This window comes from Dermochelys coriacea, chromosome 5 (assembly GCF_009764565.3).
Source record: "Dermochelys coriacea isolate rDerCor1 chromosome 5, rDerCor1.pri.v4, whole genome shotgun sequence".
Lineage (NCBI taxonomy): Eukaryota > Metazoa > Chordata > Testudines > Dermochelyidae > Dermochelys > Dermochelys coriacea.
Window position 1 is genome coordinate 72879319 of NC_050072.1, and position 26336 is coordinate 72905654.

The 26336-nt window shown below is 38.8% G+C and overlaps 1 protein-coding gene across 7 annotated transcripts in view; it reads right to left on the reverse strand.

The window, feature by feature from the left end:
- Nucleotides 1-26336, reverse strand: part of MCC (MCC regulator of WNT signaling pathway) — a 355688-nt gene that overhangs the window by 157832 nt on the left and 171520 nt on the right. Inside the window, exon 1 of one of the 7 annotated variants that reach the window (XM_043514736.1) lies at nt 21999-22110. The exons of the other annotated variants lie outside the window; for them this stretch is intronic. Coding sequence (XP_043370671.1) covers nt 21999-22094 — 96 coding nt within the window. The 5' untranslated portion in view covers nt 22095-22110. Of the gene's footprint in view, nt 1-21998; nt 22111-26336 lie in introns of those variants that run through there. 7 annotated transcript variants of the gene reach the window in all.

Genomic DNA, 26336 nt, shown 5'->3' on the forward strand with positions numbered 1-26336 from the left:
GTTTTGAAATAACCATTTTGGAATGAACATGTGTGCGCGCGCACACACACACCTTACTTACAATCATGGCTGTATCAGTGCCTCCTGAATCTCCTGAATCACTTTAATCACATAGAGCTCAGTATTGTTGCTGGGAGTAGGGACTTCAGTGCAATATCTAAACTCAAAGGACCGCATTATGGGGTAGGATATGGAGAATTGCTATTACAATGCTAGTGGCTCCCTACCCACAGTGGAAAGAAACAACTGTAGACTGCACTGTTTCAATCAAATTTAAGTTTAAGTCATTTATCCCAGTTGTTACAACCAATACTCAGAGAGCAACCAGGACAGCTGTTCTGGATGGATGCAAGTTGTTACACGTCACAAGCTCAAGGTGTTCCAGTTAATGGCTGATTGCAAAGCCTTTTAATAAGGGATACAAAGGGCATCAGACATAACATAGCCTAAGTAAATTATTCATTCAATTCAACCCTTTAAATTTATTTTTAGCTTAATTTCACTAAACAGTTAATAACATAGCTGAATATATAGTATCAATGTACTGATACCCATACTTTGTTTGAATTTCTTAATGTTTTTTTATGTCAGAGGCATATTTTGTAAATAGAAGCACATCTTTCACATCCCAGAGACTAATCCAGCCATTTTATCTTAGCCTTTTAAACATCTTGCTTAGCAATCTGAACACACAACAACTTGCGTGAAAGTGGATTTAGATTTTTTGCTGGTTTTGGAACAGAGTTTTCATAGAAATCAATTTAGTCCTTAGTTGTCATCTTTTACAAATCTACAGTATCTAAAAAAATATATTTAAAATCCTGAATGGGAAAAATATCAATGCATATTGGCAGAACAGAGAGAAAACTCTTCCTTTCCAGAATAATAAATTCAGTAATTTCACTGTGGCATGTACACATGCTGGCTGTTCTCCACTGTGACACTTATCTTCACAAGCGGAAGGAAAAGAAGGATAACTAAAGAGTGGCCTATCTGAGAAATCTACAAGTTAATGATCCCATCCCTCCTTCTAAGTGAAAATAAGTGTTAAGGAGACATATAGCTTTCATATACTGTAAATACTTTCCCAACCATTTGGCACAATTGAAACTATTTAAAGGAAAAGTTGTGGCAATACAAATTGTTTAAAATACAAAAGCAAAACAGTTGGAGAATGACTATAGTTAGAAAAATGACTGCAATAATGAGGCACCATTTCACTTTATATGCCTACTCCTTCTGTCTCCTTAGGTCATAGTTGCTTACAATATTGATAAAAGCAAGGTTCTGTGTGGTATTTTTTCCTTTCCCCTCTTATTACTAGAGCTAATATACTTACAAAAAATGGAGCTATATTCTATTATGCCCCATGCAGCACCAAAAAATTGTCAATAATAATGTTCTAACTGCAAAATTGTTACTGCAATAAAATTGAAGGTGTCAGAGATGGAAAGAAAACAGCTTGGCTTTCGGATCACAGTTAAATATATATTTTGAATTACAGTGGTAATTTTAGGTCGACTTTTTTTTGAAAATTCCTTTAAAAATATTCAAGGGCTTTTCTGCTTCTCTCAATATTTGTCGTCTTTTGAGCAACACCCATCTAACTCAAGGCTTCCACTCCCAAATCCCCCTTTCTTTCTGTGCACACAGCTGCCAGCTACCTTTTCAATTTTAGTTTCTGCTTCGCCACTGCTGTTTAAAACACCTCTTTGCAAAGGGAGCTCCCCATCAACAAAACAGAGAAACTGGTGTACTACAAAAAGTAGTGTCAAATACACAGAGTAAACAAACTGAAAAGAGAGAGACCTTTTTTTGTTGTTGTAATTGTTCCCTTCCAATTATAGTAATCTTCTGGGTTAACAAGAGTAGATAACAGATGGGAACATGATTTTCAAGTTTTAAAACTTTAAAATAGGAAAAAGACAAACAAAACACAAACCAAAGATCACTGTTGAAATACCCACACAAATACAACTCTGTCACAGTGGGAAAAAGGCACTGTAGTTTTTAACTCAATGTAGCTAGTTGAGGTCAATGCCAGGTGGGGTGCCAGGGTTGACCTTAACTAGCTACACTGAAAGAAAAATTAGAGTGCATTGTCTCTACTAGGATTTTATGCTGGGATAGAACACCACACCACTTTTTGAAGGGAAAATATAGTCTTTTTCATTACATACCATCTACCATAAAGAAAGGGCAGAAGGTGAGTCTAAATAAATCACTTTCCATGCCTTGGGTTCTCCTCAGAGGAGTTTACATACCATTATGGATGTAGATATATTGCTGTTGCATAAATACATTTACATATGCTTATTGGGAAATCATACAACTTCCTAAGCTATAAGGATAATAAAATAGATATGTAACAAATTAGAAATTCAACATTTGCATTTTTCAGGTTGATTATATTCCTTGCTCATTCAAATATTTTACAAGTAATGACTAGATCCTGTGCCTTACTCACAGGCGCAGCCCTTACTACTCAGACAACTATGAGGAGCAGAGTTTTACACTAAACCAGAACCTAAAAGACAACAAAACATCAATACAATTTATTTTAATGTATCCCCCCCCAAATTGCCATTCCAAAATATTTTCTAATTACAAATAATCTCAGTTCAAAGTTCATTCCTTGCTGGCACCACACAAACAGTTAATCCTTGTACTGTTTATTTCAGAACATGTTTTTTTAAAAAAATAAGATCTCATATTTGTGTGCACCCACTTTGATATGTATTCTGCAAATCCTTCCTCACTTCAGCGGTCACTTTGTTCTTATTGGGAGTACTCTCAAGAGGCAGGATATGGCTATTATTCATCCTGGTTAACAATCTTACATCTTCTATTTAGTAAATAGTTAAAAAAAAGTTCTTCTGTATAATTAATCCCTACAGCTCTTATCCTGCATCACTAAACAGTTCTCAATTACACCATTCCCAACTATGTCTGGCATAATCATTATTATTAATAAATGGTAGCTTCACAATTCACTGTGCATCCAAAATAACTTTTTGTCACAAAAATTATAATTTTAAAAGTCTGTAGGGGGAAATAAAATTAAGGGTGAAAACACCACAACCTCCTATTAATTGGAAAATAAAAAGCTATACTTTTGTGAAGTCCCATCTTTGTAAGTATCACCGCAGGTTACCACAAATCAAAGTATAATACAAAAAACTGAACTTGAAAATTCAACTATAGTTAGGTGGTTTCTGGTGGGAACTTTAGAAACTGAGATTCAGTGCCACCAGCATAAACTGCAGCAGATGATTTGGTGGATGATTTTTCACTTTTATAATCTTAATATTTTTTTTTAAAATGAGGATAGTTATGAAAGCACTTGCAAAAACCCCTGGTGTCTATCTCTGATGTTATCTTTGAGCAGATGTATGCGGTGCATTAGAAAACAGGATAAGACATGGTGGTGTAAAAGGTGGATAAAAAGGTGGTTTAATTTGTGTCATTTACCGAGCCAAACACAGAGTTCTTTGCTTACCAAACATAAAATAGATAATCGAAATGTAATGCAGACAAGTCAAGTCCTGGGTCTGTGGTTTAGGTATGGGAGGGTTTGGAAAAATGGATGCTTGTATACATAAGCCTTCAGGACTGTAAAATCCTTGGAGTAGGGACCCTGTCACTATATATCTTTGTATATTATCTGACATAAACAGGGCCTGTGGAGGAAAGATGTGGAGTTCAGCTTTTGACAGATTTCACTTTGAGATGGTGCTAGGATGTTTAGAAGGAGATATTAGAAACTGGAGGGAGGAGAAGAGAAATAGATATGAGTGATATTAGCATAGACTTGGTAGCTAAACTGCAGTTCCACATTAAACCTTCTAGGAGTATATACATAGTGGGAATGTGGACATGGTTACAGAGGACCGACCTCTGAGGGACATCAAAAAGGGGGGGGCAGGGTGGAAAGAGTATCCACCAAAGGTGACGGTCAGTAGGCAGGAGAACAGATTCATTGAGGACCAGAAAGCAAAGAAAGAAAGGAGCTCAAAGTGATCAATAGCATTAATGGCAGCAGACAACTCTAACAGAAAATAGAAGAGGGCCTCTTTCATATTGCTAGTTGGTGGTTTGTGGAGACTTTGATGATGGCAGACACCACAGCCCTAATGGAACCATTCCAACAGCTGGGTATCATCCGGGTGTAAGATGCCCATCAGAACATTCTGTACTTACAAAGGGAGGATCCACCAATCGCATTTTATGGCTGCTTTCCATTGCCAGAGCAGCACAAAGCAGCCAAAGTGTAAGGGAAGATCTAGACCAAAGAGGACACAGTTGACAGGAGAAAGAACTAATTTTTAATAGAAGTCATCATATCTATGGGACTGTTTCCAAAACAGCTCCACAGCACAGATGCAGGAATAGAGTATGGCAAAAAAGAGTGGAGTGATAGTTTAACACTTCTTCCACATCACCTACGTTTCCAATTAAGAGAAGCAGACTCCTGAGAACACTACTGTTGCTAAGTAGAGTCTGTTAATGGTTCTCACTCTAAGAAGTCCCCTGAGGAAGATAGTGGTGACCTTGGTATTACTGGAACAGAGGCTTGCAATAGTAATACAAGATATGATTGGCACAGAGGATGGTGGAAAGATTGGACTGGTACATAACAATACTGTAAATCTATCAGTGAAACAGACACCTTACTTGGAAAGTTTTACTTTTGTCAAAATTCAGCAGAAAATGGGCGAACTGAAAGCCAATCACAAGTCTATTAAAAACTCACGAAGCAATGCAATTTATGCTTACAAAAAAATCCAGTGTCAAGATTTTCTTATAACGTGTGCAAACACTACAAGCACCCCTTACCAAGAGAGTAAGCCAAAGACATAAGAGCACTGCATCACTGAAAAAGGTGCCACCTATGGGCAGCTGGAATATGATGCTAATGTTAAAAGACAAATTAAACTGATGATAGAAGAGGGGAAAGGATCCTTTAATAAATGGGCAGCAGCATGAGGCATCAGAGTAATAAACATGACACAGTTCTAGTAAACATGATCATCTTCTAGTATTGTTCCGGTGTGGGGTGAGGGAAGCAAATGACAGCATCTGAAACATTCAGAAGAAAAAGAGGCTCTGCCAGCATTCATCCAGACATTCAAAATGAATAGGAGAATTGCACCGGCCTTGTAGCCACACTACTTTGTTGATAATGAAGGTTTTTAGAGAGCTCGTTCTGTATGCAGAGCATTGCTTCAAGAGGAAAATACTTTTCAACAGTTATAATGCTTAAAATTTAAGACATGGTGCAAGAGAAGGCTAGTTCTAAAAGACATTTGGAGAAGGGACTGATCTGCTGATCCACTGGTACATATACATATTGTTCAAGCACCAATGTGGACACAAGAACAAATGGGTATAAACTGGCCACCAGGAAGTTTAGACTTGAAATCAGACGAAGGTTTTTAACCATCAGAGGAGTGAAGTTTTGGAATAGCCTTCCAAGGGAAGCAATGGGGGCAAAAGATCTATCTGGTTTTAAGATTCTACTTGATAAGTTTATGAAGGAGATGGTATGATGGGATTTTGGTAAGTAATTGATCTTTAAATATTCAGGGTAAATAGGCCAAATCCCCTGAGATGGGATATTAGATGGATGGGATCTGAGTTACCAAGGAAAGAATTTTCTGCAGTATGTGGCTGGTGAATCTTGCCCATATGCTCAGGGTTTAGCTGATCGCCATATTTGCGGTCGGGAAGGAATTTTCCTCCAGGGCAGATTGGAGAGGCCCTGGAGGTTTTTCGCCTTCCTCTGTAGCATGGGGCACGGTTGACTTGAGGGAGGCTTCTCTGCTCCTTGAAGTCTTTAAACCATGATTTAAGGACTTCAATAGCTCAGACATGGGTGAGGTTTTTCATAGGAGTGGGTGGGTGAGATTCTGTGGCCTGCACTGTGCAGGAGGTGATCAGAATGGTCCCTTCTGACCTTAGTATCTATGAATCTAAGTGTCCAAAAAGCTTTTTCACATTAAAATTCTATCTCTGGTGCACAGAGGTGTCAGCATATCAAAAAGCATGCGCTCCAGTGAAGAATGGCATGAGGCTCCACTGAAAATTAGGCCCTACATGTTAAACTCCCCAATGGGATTTACTGCAAGTAAATCCACCCCCCAATGATCACTCAAAGAGAGTCACCAGAAAGTTGTTCTTGCCACTTCCAGTATATTAATAATTAGTATGCACTGTATAATAGTACACATTATTCCCCACAAAGCCTCAGTAAGGTAACACTACTTATTTCCCTTTTAGGGTATTAAGAGGAGCCATTAACATTTATACACATCTTTGAAGAAGGAAACACTATGCAAGACCTAAATATTATAATTATTGTTGATAAGAGGTGCAATCTATTAGGCCTGGTCTATATAGAAAATAAGTCAGCTTAACTATGTCCCTTGGGATGTGAAAGATCTCCACTCCAGAGCCGTGTATTTAAGCCAACCTAACCCTTGGTGTAGACAGAACTAGATTGATGGAACAATTCATCGTAGCTACTGCCTCTCAGGAAGGTGGATTACCTACACCAGCGGTTCTCAAACTGTGGGTCAGGACCCCAAAGTGGGTCGCAACCCCATTTTAGTGGGGTCACCAGGGCTGACTTAGACTTCCTGAGGCCAAGGACTGAAGCCCAAGGCCAAGCCCCACCACCAAGGCCGAAGCCTGAGGATTTCAGCCCTGAATGTTAGGACTCAAATTACAGGTCCCCAAACCTGAGGTTGAAGCCCTTGGGCTTCAGCTTTGCCCTCCGCCCCCTTCTCCCCCAGGATCAGTGGGGCTCAGGCCGGGTCAGGCTTCGGTCCCCCATCCTGGGGTCGTGTAGTCACTTTTATTATCAGAAGGGGGTCACGGTGCAATGAAGTTTGAGAACCCCTGACACTGATGGGAGAACTCTGCCCATTGGCATAAGTCGTATCTACACTGAAGCGCTACAGCAGTGCAGCTGTGTTGCCATAGCATTTCAAGGGTAGACAAGCCTCAGTCTGAGCACACTGACTCCGTGTGTGGCCTTTGCCACATCACTTAACATTACTGCCTAAATTTCCCCTTCTTAAAACAGGGGAAATGATATTTATCTCCATTTTACAAAATGAAGGGGATTAAGTGATTTATTCACAGCCACAAAGGAACTCAGTGGTACAACTGGGAATAGAAGTCAGAGGTTTCTGGCACTTAATCCCACGTCTGGTGCAGTGAATAAATCTGAGCAAACTGGAACCAGTGTTTTGGGCAAAACAAGGTACAACGTTTTAGAATCATCTGCATTTTCAAAACACATACACTCTTTCATTCACAGATGTCAGAGCTCTAGGTAAGAAGGAGACAACCTGGCATCAGTTAATTAGACCATAAATGGTGCAATTTCTACCCCCTATTCCTTTACTGAATCCAGCTACTCGAACTCTGGCTAATGCTTGGAATCTATTTTTATAACTTTAAAAACAGCTAAAGTTTTTCAGGTTTATTCAGTCATTAAGCCCTTAATTGACATCGCTAAAAGATCTGTGAGCATTTTTAGTCACTCAGACTAGATAGGATTCAGAATAGCAGCCGTGTTAGTCTGTATTCGCAAAAAGAAAAGGAGTAATTGTGGCACCTTAGAGACTAACAAATTTATCTGAGGAAAAGCTTTCGTGAGCTACAGCTCACTTCATCGGATACATCCGATGAAGTGAGCTGTAGCTCACGAAAGCTTATGCTCAAATAAATTTGTTAGTCTCTAAGGTGCCACAATTACTCCTTTTCTTTTTTCAGACTAGATACTTTACCATGTACCATACAATACCATGTACCTAAACCTACTTAGAGGAACAACCTACTAGAAATTCAGCTTTTGAAAAATTTGCTAATACATTAGTATTCTGCATCTACAGTGGAGAATGCAAGGGAAAAAAACCATACAATGGCATCAAAGTTAGCAGAAGATATTTTCTTGAATGCTAAACAATGGGAATTCATGAATCATTTGTCCTGCATTCTTAAAATCTTTTGAACCTGTAACAATGTAGCATTCAGCCAGCAAACCTCAACATTTGAAAATGCAATCACTTCTTGAAGAAAGAAGAATATGTAATGGTGAATGATTTTATAACTGAATGGGATCCAGCAATCAGCAAAAGTATTATGAGCTCGATGAAAACTTTGTTATGTGTTTGGATAAAATGCCATTGAGGTTGATAACTGAAGTGTGAGTTCACACTTAACGTAAGTGGATACATAAGCCCAAAGACAAAAGGGGTGCATGAATCCAGCCCAGGAGCTTTTGGGCAGGTATGTGTGGAAGTGTGAAAAAAACAGATACTGAGGTGTCAGACAAGAACAGAGAGGCAGGGTAAAAGGGGCAAAAAAAGCCAAAGTAGGACAGCAACCTGTAAGCACAGTGACAGGTTTCAGAGTAGCAGCCGTGTTAGTCTGTAAGCACAGTGTGACCCTGGAATAAACTAAAAAGAGCGCTTTTGTGACTGGTGTTGTTTAAGGAAGTTTGGAGGGGGGCGCAGTAAGTTAAGACATTGCTCCTTTTGTTCTTGTTTCCTTCTGCATTAAGAGAAACAGGACTTTGTACATGCCTTGTAAATAAGACTGCATCAAAGAAAACACCAGGCTCCATCAATTTTTGCTTCCAACTGGAACACTCTCATGGCCCTAAATTTAGACTAGCCCCTTAGGTCAGAAGGGGTAACAGTATATTTGTTCCACTCTAGTACTCTCACAATTCCAAATATTGGCCATTCTACATTTAATGAGAGACACAAAACTTTCCAGACTCTTGGTTTTTTTTTTTTTAACTGAAGAATCTGGTATGGTACACTCTTCATAACTATTCCCCCTTTCTTTTCTTTCAGGGGAATCTTATTTATACTGATGTGTGAAGTGGGAAATGCTGCAGAGGGAAGGAGTGAAAACATTGTGCTCTTTACTACAATAAGCATTTTGAAAGTGAAAAGAACTTTCCTAAGGGCAGGAGTCTTGTACCTTTAGGCCCTGTTAGATTTCTATTTAATTTTTATTTTAAAAAATCCACTTACTGTCACAGTATCCAGAAATTCCATTAAAAACACTAACGAAGTAATATTATCTGAATGGGTTTTCAACAGACACTGGGCTAAAGTCTACTCTCAGTTAATAGAATCATTCTGGTTTGACTGAGAGCACCACTTTACCTATCCACCGTTTATTGGAGAAGGAGTAGGAGTGGTAAATTAGGAAAGAAAAGGTAGCTTGAGCATTTACAGTAATAACAATCAACAAAGACCATTTTCTGCAGCTTTCAAAGAAAAACAAATATATGCCTCGACATCACAGACAATTACCAACAATTCTTATACTACAGAAGGCTGAGAGTTAGAAAGAGAGAATAATGTATTCAGTAACCAAATACAATGCTCAAGTTATTACACTGCATCCTCAATATCAGCAGAAATCACCCTTGGTTAAACATTTCCATCAGTGTTTATCAGAGTAGTGACCCCAGAAAATATGCTGTCTTTATTCAAAGGTTCCTCACAAGCACATTCAATTGGGGAAGGAGCAGAAAGTGGAAGCCAGATGCCCAGTTTTCACCACAAAACTACAATAGATTAATGTTGCACCAAGGGATGCTCTGAGAGACAGAGTTACATGAAGAGAACAGCTCAACTGTGTAAATTGTCCTGCACATATTTGAATGGTGCCATTTGTACAAATCCACTTTAGATTGTTTTATTTTATTTTTTTAATAGGTTGGTTGGCATAACACATGAGAAGAAAAAGTATATTATAGGGGAAAAAAATAAAATGTTCCCACTGAATCTGGGATGGATGCAGTTACTGTTATGATTTTAATTGCATTCAATATGTGAAATCCCAACCCTCAGGCTACTATTCCTCTGTTGGGCACAAAAAACTAAAAAACCTCTCATTAGAGGTCTGTTTTACTGTGCAAATGTGTATGCAACTCACCTTGATATTAATAAGTCACACATCCACACCCACCCGCCACGCCAGGTCCATAGCTTTTTGGGTAGCTGCAGCAAACTGTGGCGTGTAATATGCAATTGTTTCCCTGCTGAATACAAGTCCATTTTTCCTGTGTTGCAGAAAAACTGTTCAGAACCTGCCTGACCTATATAGTATTAAAAGCATTTCATACTATATTTCTCCAGCAACGGAATATTGTTATCTGCTTTGCTTTCTTCAGCTGGCTGCATTTTAACTCAAGTCTTCAGATCCTCTCTCTCTCATTCCCCAAATCTCTATATTTAACTTGTTGCTGAAAAGAACTGTGGAATGTTCATTTCTGACAGAACTAAAAAGATGCTGCAAACAGACTTTACTGTTTCTCTGAAAAAGCATTTGCTTTAGTTTGTCCAGTACTACTACTTCCAATAAAATTAAATTAATGTAACTTATAAAAATGCATAAAATACAATGTATCGGAGTTAGAGGTGACAGGGGAGGCTTACAAAAGCTCTTTAATGGCTTGATCCTAGAGTCACCAGAGGCAGTATATTGTACAGAAAGGACAATACTAATTTCAACAGAGTACTCATGAAGTGAGCACCAGAGCTCAGAAACAGATGGTGTGAGCCCATACATCATACCAGCTCCACTCTCAAGCTACTTGCTTGTTCTCCAGAATCACAGCTTTCCTTGTTTTAAAAAGTACATCTCTAGCTGTAACTGTTGCAGAGAAGCACTCAATTCACATTTTTGAGGTTAACTGATGTAGAGATGAGTAATCTACAGAGAGACTGGAACAACAGCTCTGCGAGATGTGTACTTCCCCATTAATCTCAGTAAGGGGTTAACTCAGATGCTCAGTCATGATAATTTAAATATGAAGATTGTTAACTATTTCATTCCTCACAAGAAAGGAGAGAGATTATTACAGATTTGCACAATGTAACATGAGTGACAGCTTACCTTGGTGCCACAAAGCAGGAAGCATTTTGGAAATATGACCATGTATTTTTTCCTCTCATTAAAAGAGAAGCCAAGCAGTATATTCAAGCCTCACTGAGGGGAGCCAAGATCCAGGAGGCCAATAGAGGACAGTGGCATGCATGCTCATATTTTCAATATCTGCATTATCTATTAGAGAGGCATCTCATTTTGACAATTCACATGGAGAGAACCTATTATGTGGACGTATTTTGGAAGAGTGCAACCACCATGAGCACTGGTGAGCACTATTCCTTGGGGTAGAGTTTTCAGGATCATGCTCTTTAAGAAAGAGTGCATATGTTTTCTTTTTTAGTAACATCATTAAAAAGGAGTCCTGTTATAAAAGGACCTTTTCTGGAGAAAATCCAGCATTGCCCATTCTTGAAATATAAATCTGTAAAATGTGATTTGAAACACTATTCACATGGATGGAGACAACATGCACATAAAAAACACAAATTTAAAGTGCTACTCCATTTCAAATAAATAGTTAATCTTCTATTAAGAGCCAAATACGAACAGATGTATTTATGGTTACAAAAGTAATATACACACAATTATACAAATATTGACTGCCTCGGAGGGAAAAATATTTCCACTATTTTTACCGAAAAATATTTTTTTTCCCCTCTATAAACCACTGCTGCCCCAGGAGACCATCACTATTTGTTTTATTAGCACTTCGATTTTTACGTGGTGAAGTTTTTTTGGCGATATAGACTTCAGTGCATAAAAATTACACTTGCCAGCCAGCTCCCCCAACATCTTCCATCCCAGAGGAGCCACCACCCTACCTATTCTTTTCACTAGCAAAGGTCATACAAGCTAGTGTGCTCTTCCTCCTGTGGAGATAATGGGTTGGCAGGCTTCTGCTTCTCAAGAGAGATTTTAGGAGATCCAGCTGTCTTCTCTCATGTAAGACTGCGGCACTGGCTGCCAAGAAGGTTGGCCTTTTCCAGGTGTCTGTCATTTGTCAGAGATGACATCAGATGTAGAGAATTGCATCCCACAGCATTCTACTATAGCTCTCACACACACACACACACACACACACACACACACACTGTACACCTATACTTGAGAGTCTTTTTAGTTTAAATTCAGCACATGAAAATGTTTGATAAAATGCAACATTACACTAGTACAGTATTTCACCTTATAAACTGCAATGTAACAGACCTAACATTAAAGGAGACTTCTCAGTCCCGTCGTTAAGGAGGGCATGAAGCTGCTCTTCTTTTGTCTCAAAAACAAAGGAAGAAAAATCACTTGCTTAAAGGATCAACAGCTAAATCATATTCAGTGAAACAATATTCTGAGATTTTTCTCTTCTGTATTGTTTTTTAAAACAGTGCTGTACTTATTGATGATGTGCAGAGAGCTCCATTAGGTTCACCCAACCAGCTGTAGTTTGTTACAACTTTCTGGCCCCAAAGACCCTCCCTAATTTAGATTGCCTACACCAGGCCTGGAACAAAGTTTAATGTATATACTTGAACCTTAGCCAATGGGGAAGTGACTTGCAAAACTATAAAAACTTTACTATTGATCTACAGTTAAGGATGATTTTGCAGAAAACTATATTTAGTTCACACTGTGGTCCTGTAACAGGCTCATTTCTCTCCCTTTCAATCACCTCAAATCGGACTGGATGTTTCTAAATTTGTAAGCACCATTGAGTTATTGATTGGGTTCCCTTCACCAGTTCAGCCTTGTGCAGCAACAAACAATTGGAAGTAAACTACCCCCATTAATGCACTCCCCAAGAAGGGAGAGAACAGTATCTCACCATCCTGAGATCCCTCTGACTCCTGGGCCCAGCCAGCTTCCCCTTTGCACTTCCTTCTTCTCCTTTAACTGTCCCCAGATCACACGTCAATTGCTCTCATTAGCTCATCAGCCTCCTGCCTAATAAAGCCATTAAGAACTCATCCCCCCAATTAAATCCACTCCAGGTAGAACAGCTAGTAGCTTAGGTGACCAGAATGCCAGGTCAGCTTTAGGCTCCTAGCACTTTGTCACAGGTCCCCACATAGATTACAGTGCATCGACCTTGACAAAACTGGAGATGTTGAAAGATTAATATGAATAATTAATACCTCCTTAAAAATTACTTCCCAGAACTTATGTTTTAGGATATATCCCAACATCTTGGAAACTCCAATTCACGGAAAGCTTTGTTCTCTAATGCAGGGCTTGTAGCCTAACTACTCATTGTTTAGATGGAAGAGCAGATTGCCTCCAGGGATAGAAGCCTGGCACAATGACTAGGCTGACCTGGCTGCTAAAGAATGGGTAACATTTCGGAGAAGAAGGACCCCAGACAAATTCGAAAAGATTTGGTCTGACTTTTTAGAAATCTTAGATTAATTTTTGAAGATGGAAACAAAAGTGTCAGTCTTCTTTTCCCTCTCTGCCCCCTCTCATTCCCCTTTTGATGTTGTTGTTGTTGTTGTTGTTGTTCTCCCCTTATTTTGGGGAGCTGGGGGAAATCAACATAGAAAAATCCTAAAAAACAAAATACACAATGCTGAAGTTAAATCTAATGTTTGATAAATAAAGAATAAAATAGAATGATAAACTGAGAACTTCTCTTTTTACTGAGCATCTACAGCATAGGGAGCCACAATTCAAACTTCCCTACAATGCCTTCCCATGTGGGATCTGGAGGGGACCATTTCCAGGAGTAAAAGGAGAGATTCAATCCTTGTGCCTATTTGACCTTTAGCTATTCTTATAAAAGTAATGCCATTTGTGATGGTTGGTTTTGTGATGTTCATACATGTCCTCTAAGACCTGACCTAAAAAACACAACATCCATATGCCCCCTGAACAGGCACTGGATTGTAACAACTTCTGTGCTCTACTGCCAGGAGTTGGATTTGAATCACTTTAACAACAGATGAGAGTATTTTGGACATCTATAGCACCTTCTATCAATGCATATCAATGAATTTTAAAGCTTTACAGATATTAATGTATTAAGTCTCAAAACATGCAAGTGAGGTAAGGCACAGAACAGTCTGTGGCAGAGTCAAATCAGATTTTCCAAGCCTCCCATTCTGGTGCTCACACTGCAATATCTTGTGTTCTCACTGTGCTAGAGGTGATGTCTCATTACCATAGTCTAAGATTTCTAAATAATGCAGAGCCTAAAGAATTCAGTTCATCCACTGAAATCTTCTGAGAAGATCCCACATTGCACACATTGCACGTTTTATCACAATTTTCAAATTATTAGCAAGCTTTAACTGACAGCTTCACTTATTGGATATGCTCTTTGACATGACACATTCCTTTCATGCAGTCAAAGAAGTTATAGAACGTTATCCATATATATTTGCTAATTCATTGCTAATCTTTTTTAAAGGAAATCCTCCTCCATGTTCTGACACATTTTTCTGACAGCTGTGAAACTTAAAAACATAGCAGAGCAGCTGATGTGTTTACTGTTGCCCATTTGTCAGTCACTCTGAAAGGAATGACTTGAGAGGTCATGTACTTATTGAAAGATGAGCGGGAAGTTAGAGTATATGCTATTCCATATTTGTTCCACAGTTATTTAACACAGTCAACATGCGTTATAAATGTCCCAGTCATGATTGTTTACAATGTTGTTGTAGCTGTGTTGGTCCCAGGATGAGAGAGAGACAAGGTAGCTGAGGTAATAGCTTTTATTGGATCAACTTCTGTTGGTGGAAGGTACAAGCTTTTGAGCTACACAGAGCTGTTCTTTATGTCTGGGGAAGGAAGCAGAGTGTCTGAGCTAAATATAAATAGAGAGAGTGTGCGTACAATGCACATCAACTCTATTTATCCATACTACTCTCAGGTTTTATTACATGGAACAATTTATTAACTGGCACTAAGTTCTGCAGCGCTTGTACAACTTTAAATTTTAAGAGCCTGACTCTTGATATTCATTGTAGAGTGGTTCAATAAACTGAAATACAGTTATCCAGGCATTCTATTTTCAGTTAAACTACCAGGAGCTGTACGTTATTTTAAGAATCTCACACCTTGAAGGAAATTCAATACAAAACACTTAATTCACCCACAATATAGGTTTAGAAGTCTTGTAAAAATGACAAATCTTTAGAAGGAATCCAGACATGAAAAGCCATGGTCAAATTTTAGCATCTAATTATTCAAACGATCCAAATATATCCAATTATTGAACCACCCTAATAGATGCTGTGTTGTAATAGCTTTTTGCCTGACCTTTTATGCTGCAATACTGAACACTCGTATGTCCATATTGAAGCCACATGCCCAAGTGCTGATTCTGCAGCTTAGAGGCACACTCCCTGCACCCATGTAGAGCCCCCTGAAATCAGTGCAGACCACACTGCACAATCAAGGCATACTTGCCAGTTCACCTGACAAGTTTCTCTCCCAAATATTTCTGTTTAAATATGACTGTTAGTTCACATGAACCAAGAGCTTTCTATTTTTATAAATGTAAAATAAAGATACTATATTCAAACAGAAGTGAAAAGCACACCCAGGATATTTATAGTACTTCCAAAACAAGTCGCAAAACTCAGCTAAAGTTATTGTAAACAGAATTCCAGTGGTACTAAGGTTTCCACCCCAGTCCCAAGGAGTTTGTTTCATATAACTCTCAAGCAGACCCTCCCTGCTACCAAAATTCTAGTAGCGACAAGTAGTCAGGGTTTTTTTTTGGGGGGGGGGAGGGAGAGGGGGAAGAAATGTAGCATTCTGATAACTCTACTGAGATTTAGTGTGTTTATAGGTTTCAGAGTAGCAGCCGTGTTAGTCTGTATTCGCAAAAAGAAAAGGAGTACTTGTGGCACCTTAGAGACTAACAAATTTATTAGAGCATAAGCTTTCGTGAGCTACAGCTCACTTCATCGGATGCATTTGGTGGAAAAAACAGAGGAGAGATTTATATACACACACACAGAGAACATGAAACAATGGGTTTATCATACACACTGTAAGGAGAGTGATCACTTAAGATAAGCCATCACCAACAGCAGGGGGGCGGGGAAGGAGGAAAACCTTTCATGGTGACAAGCAGGTAGGCTAATTCCAGCAGTTAACAAGAACACCATACAAAGCAAAGCTGCAGCGATTAGCAAAATATCTTCTAAAGCAGTTCCAAGTAAAGAATATCAGAGGAACAGTGGGGGGTGGGGTGGGAGGGAGAAATACCATGGGGAAATAGTTTTACTTTGTGTAATGACTCATCCATTCCCAGTCTCTATTCAAGCCTAAGTTAATTGTATCCAGTTTGCAAATTAATTCCAATTCAGCAGTCTCTCGTTGGAGTCTGTTTTTGAAGCTTTTTTGTTGAAGTATAGCCACTCTTAGGTCTGTGATCGAGTGACCAGAGAGATTGAAGTGTTCTCCAACTGGTTTTTGAATGTTATAATTCTTGACGTCTGATTTGTGTCCATTCATTCTTTTACGTAGAGACTGTCCAGTTTGGCCAATGTACATGGCAGAGGGGCATTGCTGGCACATGATGGCATATATCACATTGGTAGATGCGCAGGTGAACGAGCCTCTGATAGCGTGGCTGATGTGATTAGGCCCTATGATGGTATCCCCTGAATAGATATGTGGACAGAGTTGGCAACGGGCTTTGTTGCAAGGATAGGTTCCTCTGATATTCTTTACTTGGAACTGCTTTAGAAGATCTTTTGCTAATCGCTGCAGCTTTGCTTTGTATGGTGTTCTTGTTAACTGCTGGAATTAGCCTACCTGCTTGTCACCATGAAAGGTTTTCCTCCTTCCCCCCCCCTGCTGTTGGTGATGGCTTATCTTAAGTGATCACTCTCCTTACAGTGTGTATGATAAACCCATTGTTTCATGTTCTCTGTGTGTGTGTATATAAATCTCTCCTCTGTTTTTTCCACCAAATGCATCCGATGAAGTGAGCTGTAGCTCACGAAAGCTTATGCTCTAATAAATTTGTTAGTCTCTAAGGTGCCACAAGTACTCCTTTTCTTAGTGTGTTTATAGGAACCCCCCCCCACAATTTACCTCAGGGATTTTTAAATGAACATGTATCTAAGATTTGTACTTGTTTGATTTTTTTAATCAGTTGATCTATCTGCCTCCTCAGGTGTTGATATGTACTTCCCTGTTCAGAGGCACAGACTACATCTCTACCTCTGAATCTACCTAAGCCAGTGCCCACTGAAATCAATGGGAGTCCTTTCTTGTTGACTGCAGTGGGCACTGGATCAGGCCTCTCCTGTATTACAATCACTGTAACTGGAATGGAGAAGTTTCAGAGTAGCAACCGTGTTAGTTTGTATCCGCAAAAAGAACAGGAGTACTTGTGGCACCTTAGAGACTAACACATTTATTTGAGCATAAGCTTGCGTGGGCTACAGCCCACTTCATCGGACACAAAAGTGCAGCATCGGACACACACACACACACCCCCCACATGAAAAGGTGGAGTAAGAGGCTAATTAATTAAGATGAGCTATTATCAGCAGGAGAAAAAAAAAACTTTTGTAGTGATAATCAAGATGGCCCATTTAGACAGTTGATAAGAAGGTGTGAGGGTTCTTAACATGGGGAAATAGATTCAATATGTGTAATGATCCAGCCACTCCCAGTCTCTATTCAAACCCAAGTTAATGATATCTAGTTTGCATATTAATTCAAGCTCAACAGCTTTTAGCTGGAGTCTGTTTTTGAAGTTTCTCTGTTGCAAAATTGCCACCCTTAAATCTTTTACTGAGTGGCCAGAGAGGTTGAAGTGTTCTCCTACCAGTTTTTGAATGTTATGATTCCTGATGTCAGATTTGTGTCCATTTATTCTTTTGCGTAGAGACTGTCCGGTTTGGCCAATGTACATGGCAACGAGGCATTGCTGGCACATGATGGCATATATCACATTGGTAAATGGCAGGTGAACGAACCCCTAATGGCGTGACTAATGTGATTAGGTTCTATGATGGACTTGCCACTTGAATAAATATGTGGACAGAATTGGCATCAGGCTTTGTTGCAAGGATAGGTTCCTGGGTTAGTGTTTTTGTTGTGTGGTTGCTCGAGAGTATTTGCTTCAGGTTGGGGGGCTGTCTGTAAGCGAGGACTGGTCTGTCTCCCAAGATCTGAGAGTGTGAGGGATTATTTTTCAGGATAGGTTGTAGATCTTTGATGATGCGCTGGAGGGGTTTTAGTTGGGGCTGAAGGTGATGGCTAGTGGTGTTCTGGTATTTTCTTTATTGGGCCTGTCCTGTAGTAGGCGACTTCTGGGTACTCTTCTGGCTCTGTCAAATCTGTGTCCTGGTTTGAAGCTGGAGGCATGTAGGTAAGTATAGCGGTCAGTAGGTTTCCGGTATAGGGTGGTGTTTATGTGACCATCGTTTATTAGCACAGTAGTGTCCAGGAAATGGACCGCTTGTGTGGACTTGTCTAGGCTGAGGTTGATAGTGGGATGGAAATTGTTGAAATCATGGTGGAATTCCTCAAGGGCTTCTTTTCCATGGGTCCAGATGAAGATGTCATCATCAATGCAGCTCAAGTAGAGTAGGGGCATTGAGGGATGAGAGCTAAGGAAGCGTTGTTCTAAGTCAGCCGTAAAAATGTTGGCATACTGGGGCCATGTGCGTACCCATAGCAATGCCGCTGACTTGAAGGTATATATTGTCCCCAAATGTGAAATAGTTGTGGGTGAGGACAAAGTCACAAAGGTTTGCAGTGACATTATCGGGGATACTGTTCCTGACGGCTTGTAGTCCATCTTTGCGTGGAATGTTGGTGTAGAGGGTTTCTACACCCACAGCGGCCAGGATGGTGTTTTCTGGAAGATGACCGATGGATTGTAGTTTCCTCAGGAAGTCAGTGGTGTCTCAAAGATAGCTGGGAGTGCTGGTAGCGTAGGGCCTGAGGAGAGAGAGTCCACATAACCAGACAATCCTGCTATCAGGGTGCCAATGTTTGAGATGATGGAGTAAAACATCTAACCCTCCTCCTGGCAAGTGCAGGACTTTTCCCTGCAGTAACTCCACCAGAATTCTTAGACTGAAGCTGTCTAACAGGAAGTTTATTTTACCACAAATTCACAAAATACTGAAGATGCACAATTTGTCCAAAATTCTATCACAATTAGGGGCTGGGCAGACTAACCTGCTAATTTCAGGACATGTATTCATGTGTAGGTCACAGAAAATTTGCAGATTAATTTCAAGTTGAGTCAAGTGGATTCTGAGTTGTATAATGGACAACTGTAACTTTTCATTCACACTTTTCCTTCAGGTGTATTTTTTGTAACCAGAAAGGACGTAAAGTGTTTTTTTTTTTTGGCTAGTGTCCCTAACTTGAGTTAAATATCTAATGCAATACAACTACAACAACAAAACAGTAATCAAAACCTCATCTGTATCTATCCAGAAATATAAGGATGACTTGAATATTGTAATCTTTAAACAGAACTTCTGACATTATTAACATCAATATACTGAACGGAGAAATGCTTGGAGAAAAAGCTATTGCTTAAATTTACTAAAAGTTATCTAATAGCTAATTAAGAATCTTCCTCTCCTATCCAATCAAAAGGGGGAAACAAGATAGCAGAGAAATCAAGTGTTTTTATCTTTCAAAAACTGGGCCAGTTTCTCCAGTCAGGAACATTTTTCAGTTAAAACTGTACATTCTGTTAACAGAGGATACATTAAAAGGTTTGGGTTTTTGTTTTTTTTTTCTTAAATTGACAGACCAGTTCAGCAGTCTAGTGGCAGTGATCTGCATAATCCTAGGTTTAATCCCTGGACCACTCTCTTGCCCTTGTGGGTTGGTGGAGGAAGCATGTAAAACCTCTGGCAAGGAAATGACTGCCTTACTCTGCTCAACAGGGACCCCCCTCCAGTAGATGGAAATAGTACTTATAAGTCCAATTCAGACAGATGGCTGATTGGTTTAGCTGTACAACTTAAAGATGGAATTGTAAAAGCAGGGGTGATGGCAGGGTCCTCAAGATGCTGACATATTCACAGAAGGTCCTTGGGTTAAAAGACTGTTATGCAAAGAATATTACCTGTGAATATATAAATGGAAATGACGATACATGAGCTGTGAGATGGGCATAGCAGTCTTTCTAGACAGCCAACATGATATAGCTTGTACAAGAATAATGTCTGAATGGAATTCTAATAAAAAAAAATGTATCATCGACATCACAAATGGTTAACGTTGTATATAGAAAAAAGTGTCATTCATTGCAATAAATGCACTGAAGTTTCCGCATTGAGACTGGCTGACTAGATGTCCTGATTACGCTGAATACAGTTTCTCATGACAAGTGGATATGATGAAGATAGCATACTAACAAAGCAATCAGAAGAAATGTAAGACAATGGTTACATTAAAATTCTTGATTTTTTCAGTTTTAAATAGTAATTTGTGCGTCTATTGTGTCACACAGACAAACACAATAAAACACTAACCCTGATCTACATTTCACCTGACACAAATAAAATATGAATGTCTTATCATGTTAAATAAAATAAACCAAACAACAGTTCTATATTCGGGGACAAATACTGTTTGTCTTACTCACAGAACAAATTCCATTGACATCAGTTGGAATACTCACAAGACAAGGGTGAGGAAGATATGGCCCCCATGCCAGGTCTATACTGGGAGTGCTATACGTTTGCATAGCACTGTACTGGAAAAGCACCGCTAGCTTGGATACAGCTTTCGCCAGCAATACTGCACTTCTGCTAACTCCAGCCCCCTGAGAAAAAATAAGATACACCAACAAAAGCTGTTTTGGTGGCATAACTGCATCTGCCCGGGGGCCTTTTGCCAGCACAGCCATTTGTCAAGGGTCACACCTCTTCCTAACACAGCTGTGTAGTGCAGACCTGGCCACAGTGTACATCCTCGCCAAGGAAGTGGAAATAGGCGGCAAGAGGCACTTTCAACTAGTCAAAGACAGGATAGGGAAAGGAATGAGAGTCATAGGGTTATTAATGTACCTAATCACAGTCAATCCAGAGTGGGATTTACTGAAGACTCAAAGAAAGATAGGATATCAACCCAAGAATAAAACTGTATTGCCCTCTTTATTCTGGAAATGTTTGGAATTTAAACCTTAGCTTATCGCCCCATTTCAAGCAGAAGATTAAAAAATGGTGGGTAGTAATAATCACATTAAGAATTTACAGAGTGCTTTCCATTATGAAAGTACTGTACAAACATTAGTTAAATTAATTTTCATCACTCTGTTTACACTGGTAGACAAAATTAAGCAGAAACTTCATAAGAGACTTGTCCGGGACCACATAGTGAGCCACCTTAAACTTGTATACCGAAGGAGATTAGCTGCAACAATACATTAATGCTACACTAAAAAAGACAACATGAGAAATAATAATGAAACCAGGGACTATATATAAGACAAAGTTAATCAGTAATGAAAAATAAATGTGAATTTTCTTTGTAAGCTGAACTCAACACATCTGTGGAATGTACACAAAATTGCAGTTCACAAGCATAAATCACTTCCTGCGTAAAAGAACATAGGTCCAGTGCATTCTAATTTGAGGATCAGTAGGAAGAGGAAAGGAGAGGAGGAGAAATTCCAAAAGGGATAGGGAATAAAGGAGATGGGGAAGGAAGTTTTATCCTAAAATTAAATTATCCTTAAAAGCAAAAATCTTTAACAATCTCCTCACAGCAAAACAAACAGCCCCCCACAAGTATACAACATAAATTTTCACAACCAACACTTACGTGATTGATCTCTAACCAACTGGTCTTAATGGCATTGCAGAAGTAATCCCAAAATAAAAAATAAACTGTTCTTGAACTATTTCTTCAATCCACTAGCCATAAAAAGGATTTCCTCCTTCTGTGCCAAGCATGCATGTCTCTTTCCTAGAAATCTTATACGCACACCCGTTTATATACAGAAGAGAAACATTTTATCCAAAAGAAAACAAAATGTTTTGATGTTGCTTTACCTTAAGGTTCAATTAATAAATGTAGCACCTCTTTAAGGAGAAAGATCCCCAGCAGCATTTCTTAAGAATTAATTATCCTTAAAAGCTTACCAGTCTTTTGACTTCTGAAATGTGCCTTTGAAAGAGCACTTTGCAGCAGACTAAAATAAACCAACAAACTGTAGTTTGATATTTTACTATTGACATAAGACATTTCTACAGAAACACTGCATTCTCCATCAGCGTTACTTTTTCTCTAACTTGTTCGTCTTTCTATATTTCTTGAATTCCCACTTCAGACAAAGAAGGCAGAACCTAAACAACACTTCTCTGGTATAGATATATATAGAAAGCATTTGGAGTTAATACTCCACTCATCTTCCAGCCCACTTCCTGAAGGAAACTCATGACACCCCCACCCAGCCTCCTACAAAATAGTATACTACCTTCTGTATACGGGATGCTGGCTGAAAACAAAACAGAAGCTGACTCTGCCAACAGCAAATGTTCCACGTGCAACAAAATCACTGAGACCACTGATAAAAGTATTACTCTGCTTATGTACATATATAACTTTCTTTACCATAGTATCCAATCAAGTGTCATCACTCAGTAGCAAGAGTTGGCATAACTGACCCCAAGACTACTTGAGGCAACGGGCCAGATCTTTAGGTGATTTAATCAGCATAGCTTCATAGAAGTCAATATAAATATGACAATTTAAACCAGCTCAGACTTTGACCCAATTTTATCATACAATTATAAAACTGGAGGCCTCAATTCATTATTGGTCATTTAAATTAATAAATAAAGAATTAAACCAGGTGTCCCAACCAAATTCCAGTTTGGGTGATTATATTCTGCTTATGTAATATTCACTCTGTCTTTTCAAATTGAATAAGGTATTATTTATCTCTCTCCAAATTTATTATATGTGGTTACTGTACATACTGTAGTGCTGCAGTATTGCACCCTCAAGTGTCTGTATTTTATTGGAAGAGTAGTATTCCTGTATGTTTAGTTTTATAAGTCAGTCTGTACAGCACTTGGGGTTCCTTCTTGATGAAATGCATTAAAACGTAAGTCATATCACTACTGACATACTAAAACAGTGAAAAAGTAATAAGTATTTTTTAATAAAAAACTGATATTAAAATGAAATTAAAAAAATGTGCAGGACAAATTATCTAATGGCTTTATTCTGTGGACCACTTTGTAAGAGAAAGTTACTTTTGTGGACCTTCCTTTTTTATGCCCTCTTCCTGCTCTAGCTTAGTTCTCAAAATGTTCCGTTCCTTGGACTACAATGAAGGGCTCCACCAACCACAGTTTGAGAGAACCATTGATACAAAGCAACCTTTCAAAGAAGCCAAACCAACCAAAACTTCTTCAAAGAAATGCCACCAACTATAAGAGGCTCAGAATTAAGCTTTCATAAAGAAAATGTTTTATAGGCCTGGGTGTCTAATATACAGATTTTAATGTTTTCAAGACATTAAAACATTTCTTCCCCAATGAAAACATAGGCGCACTGCAAGGGAATAATGGAAACACAAACACAACAACGTTATGCTAGTCATGAGAACGAGAAAGTGAAAGTGGCCAGTCTTGGTTCACCACTCAAGTTAAATAAAAGGTACAAGGAAACAGAAAACAAAGATGGTGAAAAACAATTTAAAATTTTTTAAAATTCCTTTTCATTTCAATAATGTAAGGTCTGATTGGAAAAAAAAACAACATGTAAAGGAAAGAGACTTGCCAGAACTGCAAAGCTAGAAATAAGGATATTTGGGTGGAAAAAAACAGGGACACAACTTTTAACTTCACTTGAAATGTGTTAAGACTACAAGTGGTTTTTGAAAGAACAAAGTGGAAAAATGGCAAATATATCCCTAAAAATGTTAAGACTGTTCCTCTTTAATGGAGAAAACTGACATACCTGAAGAACAAACTTTTAAAAATGCAATATGGGTAGAATTCACCCTGGTACAGAGGAGTCATGCAGAGCCAGATGTTCTGCAACTTCTGCACCCTGCACATCAACTGGCACAAAGGGTTACATTAGGAATGCTCCAGGGAGGAACTACTGGATCAGTTTCACATTCACATAGTGGCCCTAAAGTCCTGTGGAAGACGTGAGTGCGCTGTTCCAGTTCACAGGATGAGTGATGGGGGAAGGACTGCCTGCAATCCCATGCTCTGACTTTGGTTTAAGGAGTTGATTTTGATGTCCCCATTCTTCCACATAAAGCCTGACAACTCAGATCTTATCGGGGTGAAGTGAATTTCACCTACTTGATTTTTATCTTGACAGTGTGTGACATTGCACTCCATATGATGTTATGAAAATATGCTAATGAGTGTGAATATAATGTAACTGGAATAGCTTCACGCAAAAGGTCTCTTGTAAGGTATCGTTACAAAGTTTATAATTCCCAAAAAGAAAAGGAGTACTTGCGGCACCTTAGAGACTAACAAATTTATTAGAGCATAAGCTTTCGTGAGCTACAGCTCACTTCATCGGATGCATTCACCGAAAGCTTATGCTCTAATAAATTTGTTAGTCTCTAAGGTGCCGCAAGTACTCCTTTTCTTTTTGCGAATACAGACTAACACGGCTGCTACTCTGAAATTTATAATTACTGAGTGTGTTCATCCTATTTGTATAAATGTATCATTCTTGTATCTGAAACTAAAAATATGAAATATAACGCTGAGGTCCTATTGTAATTATGCAAAGTGTGGGCCATTAATGGTGGCTTGGAATCTTGATGGCTCCCATTAACCAGAGCTATTGGTTGTAAATGGCTCTGTTTACTTGGAAGTCTTCCTGAATACCTGTGTGCTGGCAAGTGGGTAATGAAGTCTTACAATGACATGTGATATGTCACCTGAACTGGAATCCATCTTTAACCTGGTGCTTTTCCATTTAGAAGGAGGGGTGGGAACCCAGAGAGGGACCAAGGATTCCCGCCTTGTGCAAAAGATATATAAAGGGGTGGAACAGAACAAAGGTGGTTGCAGTCATGAGAAATCCCCTATCTACCATTTGAGCTGGAACAAGGACTGTATCAGGGGAAAGGATTGGGCCCAGACTAGGAAGGAGTCCAGTCTGCAAAAGAAGTTTATTGAAACATCTCTGAGAGTGAGATTTTATCTGTATTCAGTTTTCTATTGTATTAGGCTTAGACTTGCATGTTTTATTTTATTTTGCTTGGTAATTTACTTTGTTCTGTCTGGTTTCAGAGTAGCAGCCGTGTTAGTCTGTATCTGCAAAAAGAAAAGGAGTACTTGTGGCACCTTAGAGACTAACAAATTTATTTGAGCATAATCTTTCATGAGCTACAGCTCACTTCCTGTAGCTCACGAAAGCTTATGCTCAAATAAATTTGTTAGTCTCTAAGGTGCCACGAGTACTCCTTTTCTTTTTGTTCTGTCTATTACTTGGAACCACTTAAATCCTACTTTTTGTATTTAATAAAATCACTTTTTACTTATTAATTAACCCAGAGCAAGTATTAATTCCCGGGGGAAAAAACATCTCTCTCTATCAGTGTTATAGAGGGCGACAAATTTTTGAGTTTACCCTGTATAAGCTTTATACAGGGTAAAACGGATTTATTTGGGGTTTGGACCTGATTAGGAGCTGCATATCTGAATGCTGGAGACAGGAGCACTTCTTAAGCTATTTTCAGTTAAGCCTGCAGCTTGTGTGGGACATGGTTCAGACTTGGATCTGTGTTTGCAGCAGGCAAACATGTCTGGCTCAAACAAGGCAAGGTACTGACATCCCAAGCTGGCAGGGAAAATGGGCTCAGAGGTAGTCTATGCACATCAGGTGGCAGTCCTAAGGGGGGTTTCGGTGATCCAACCTGTCACACGGTGTTCCTTTAAAATTATTTAATTCAGTTAAATCAAACTGGGTCTTGCCACCAACAGAAAACATTTACTGAAAAGAGCTCCTATAATCCAATAAATCATACTTTATTTAGTAGAATACAGATAAGTCTGCATTCAAATCAGTTTCAAAAACATATTTCCATAGCATGTTTTTACATGACTAGCATGACTATTGAAAAAAACAAACAAACCCCGTGCAGAATTTCTTTTGTAAAGAAATAATTACACTGAAACGACACTCAGTTAATAAAAAGAAAAGGAGTACTTGTGGCATCTTAGAGACTAACAAATTTATTTGAGCATAAGCTTTCGTGAGCTACAGCTCACTTCATTGGATGCAATAGTTAATATCAACCTAACTAGTGGCATCCTGTTTAATGAAACTGGCAAAGTTTTCCAATCTTTTCTATTTAATTCTTTATGTTTGTTTGTATCTTTGTATTTTTAAAGCTAATTTACGTTTTTTTCCTTGAGTGAAAATTTAATAACTTATAATTTTAAAAAAAATCTAAAAATTCAATCAGCCACATGAGCTACATAAATTAATTG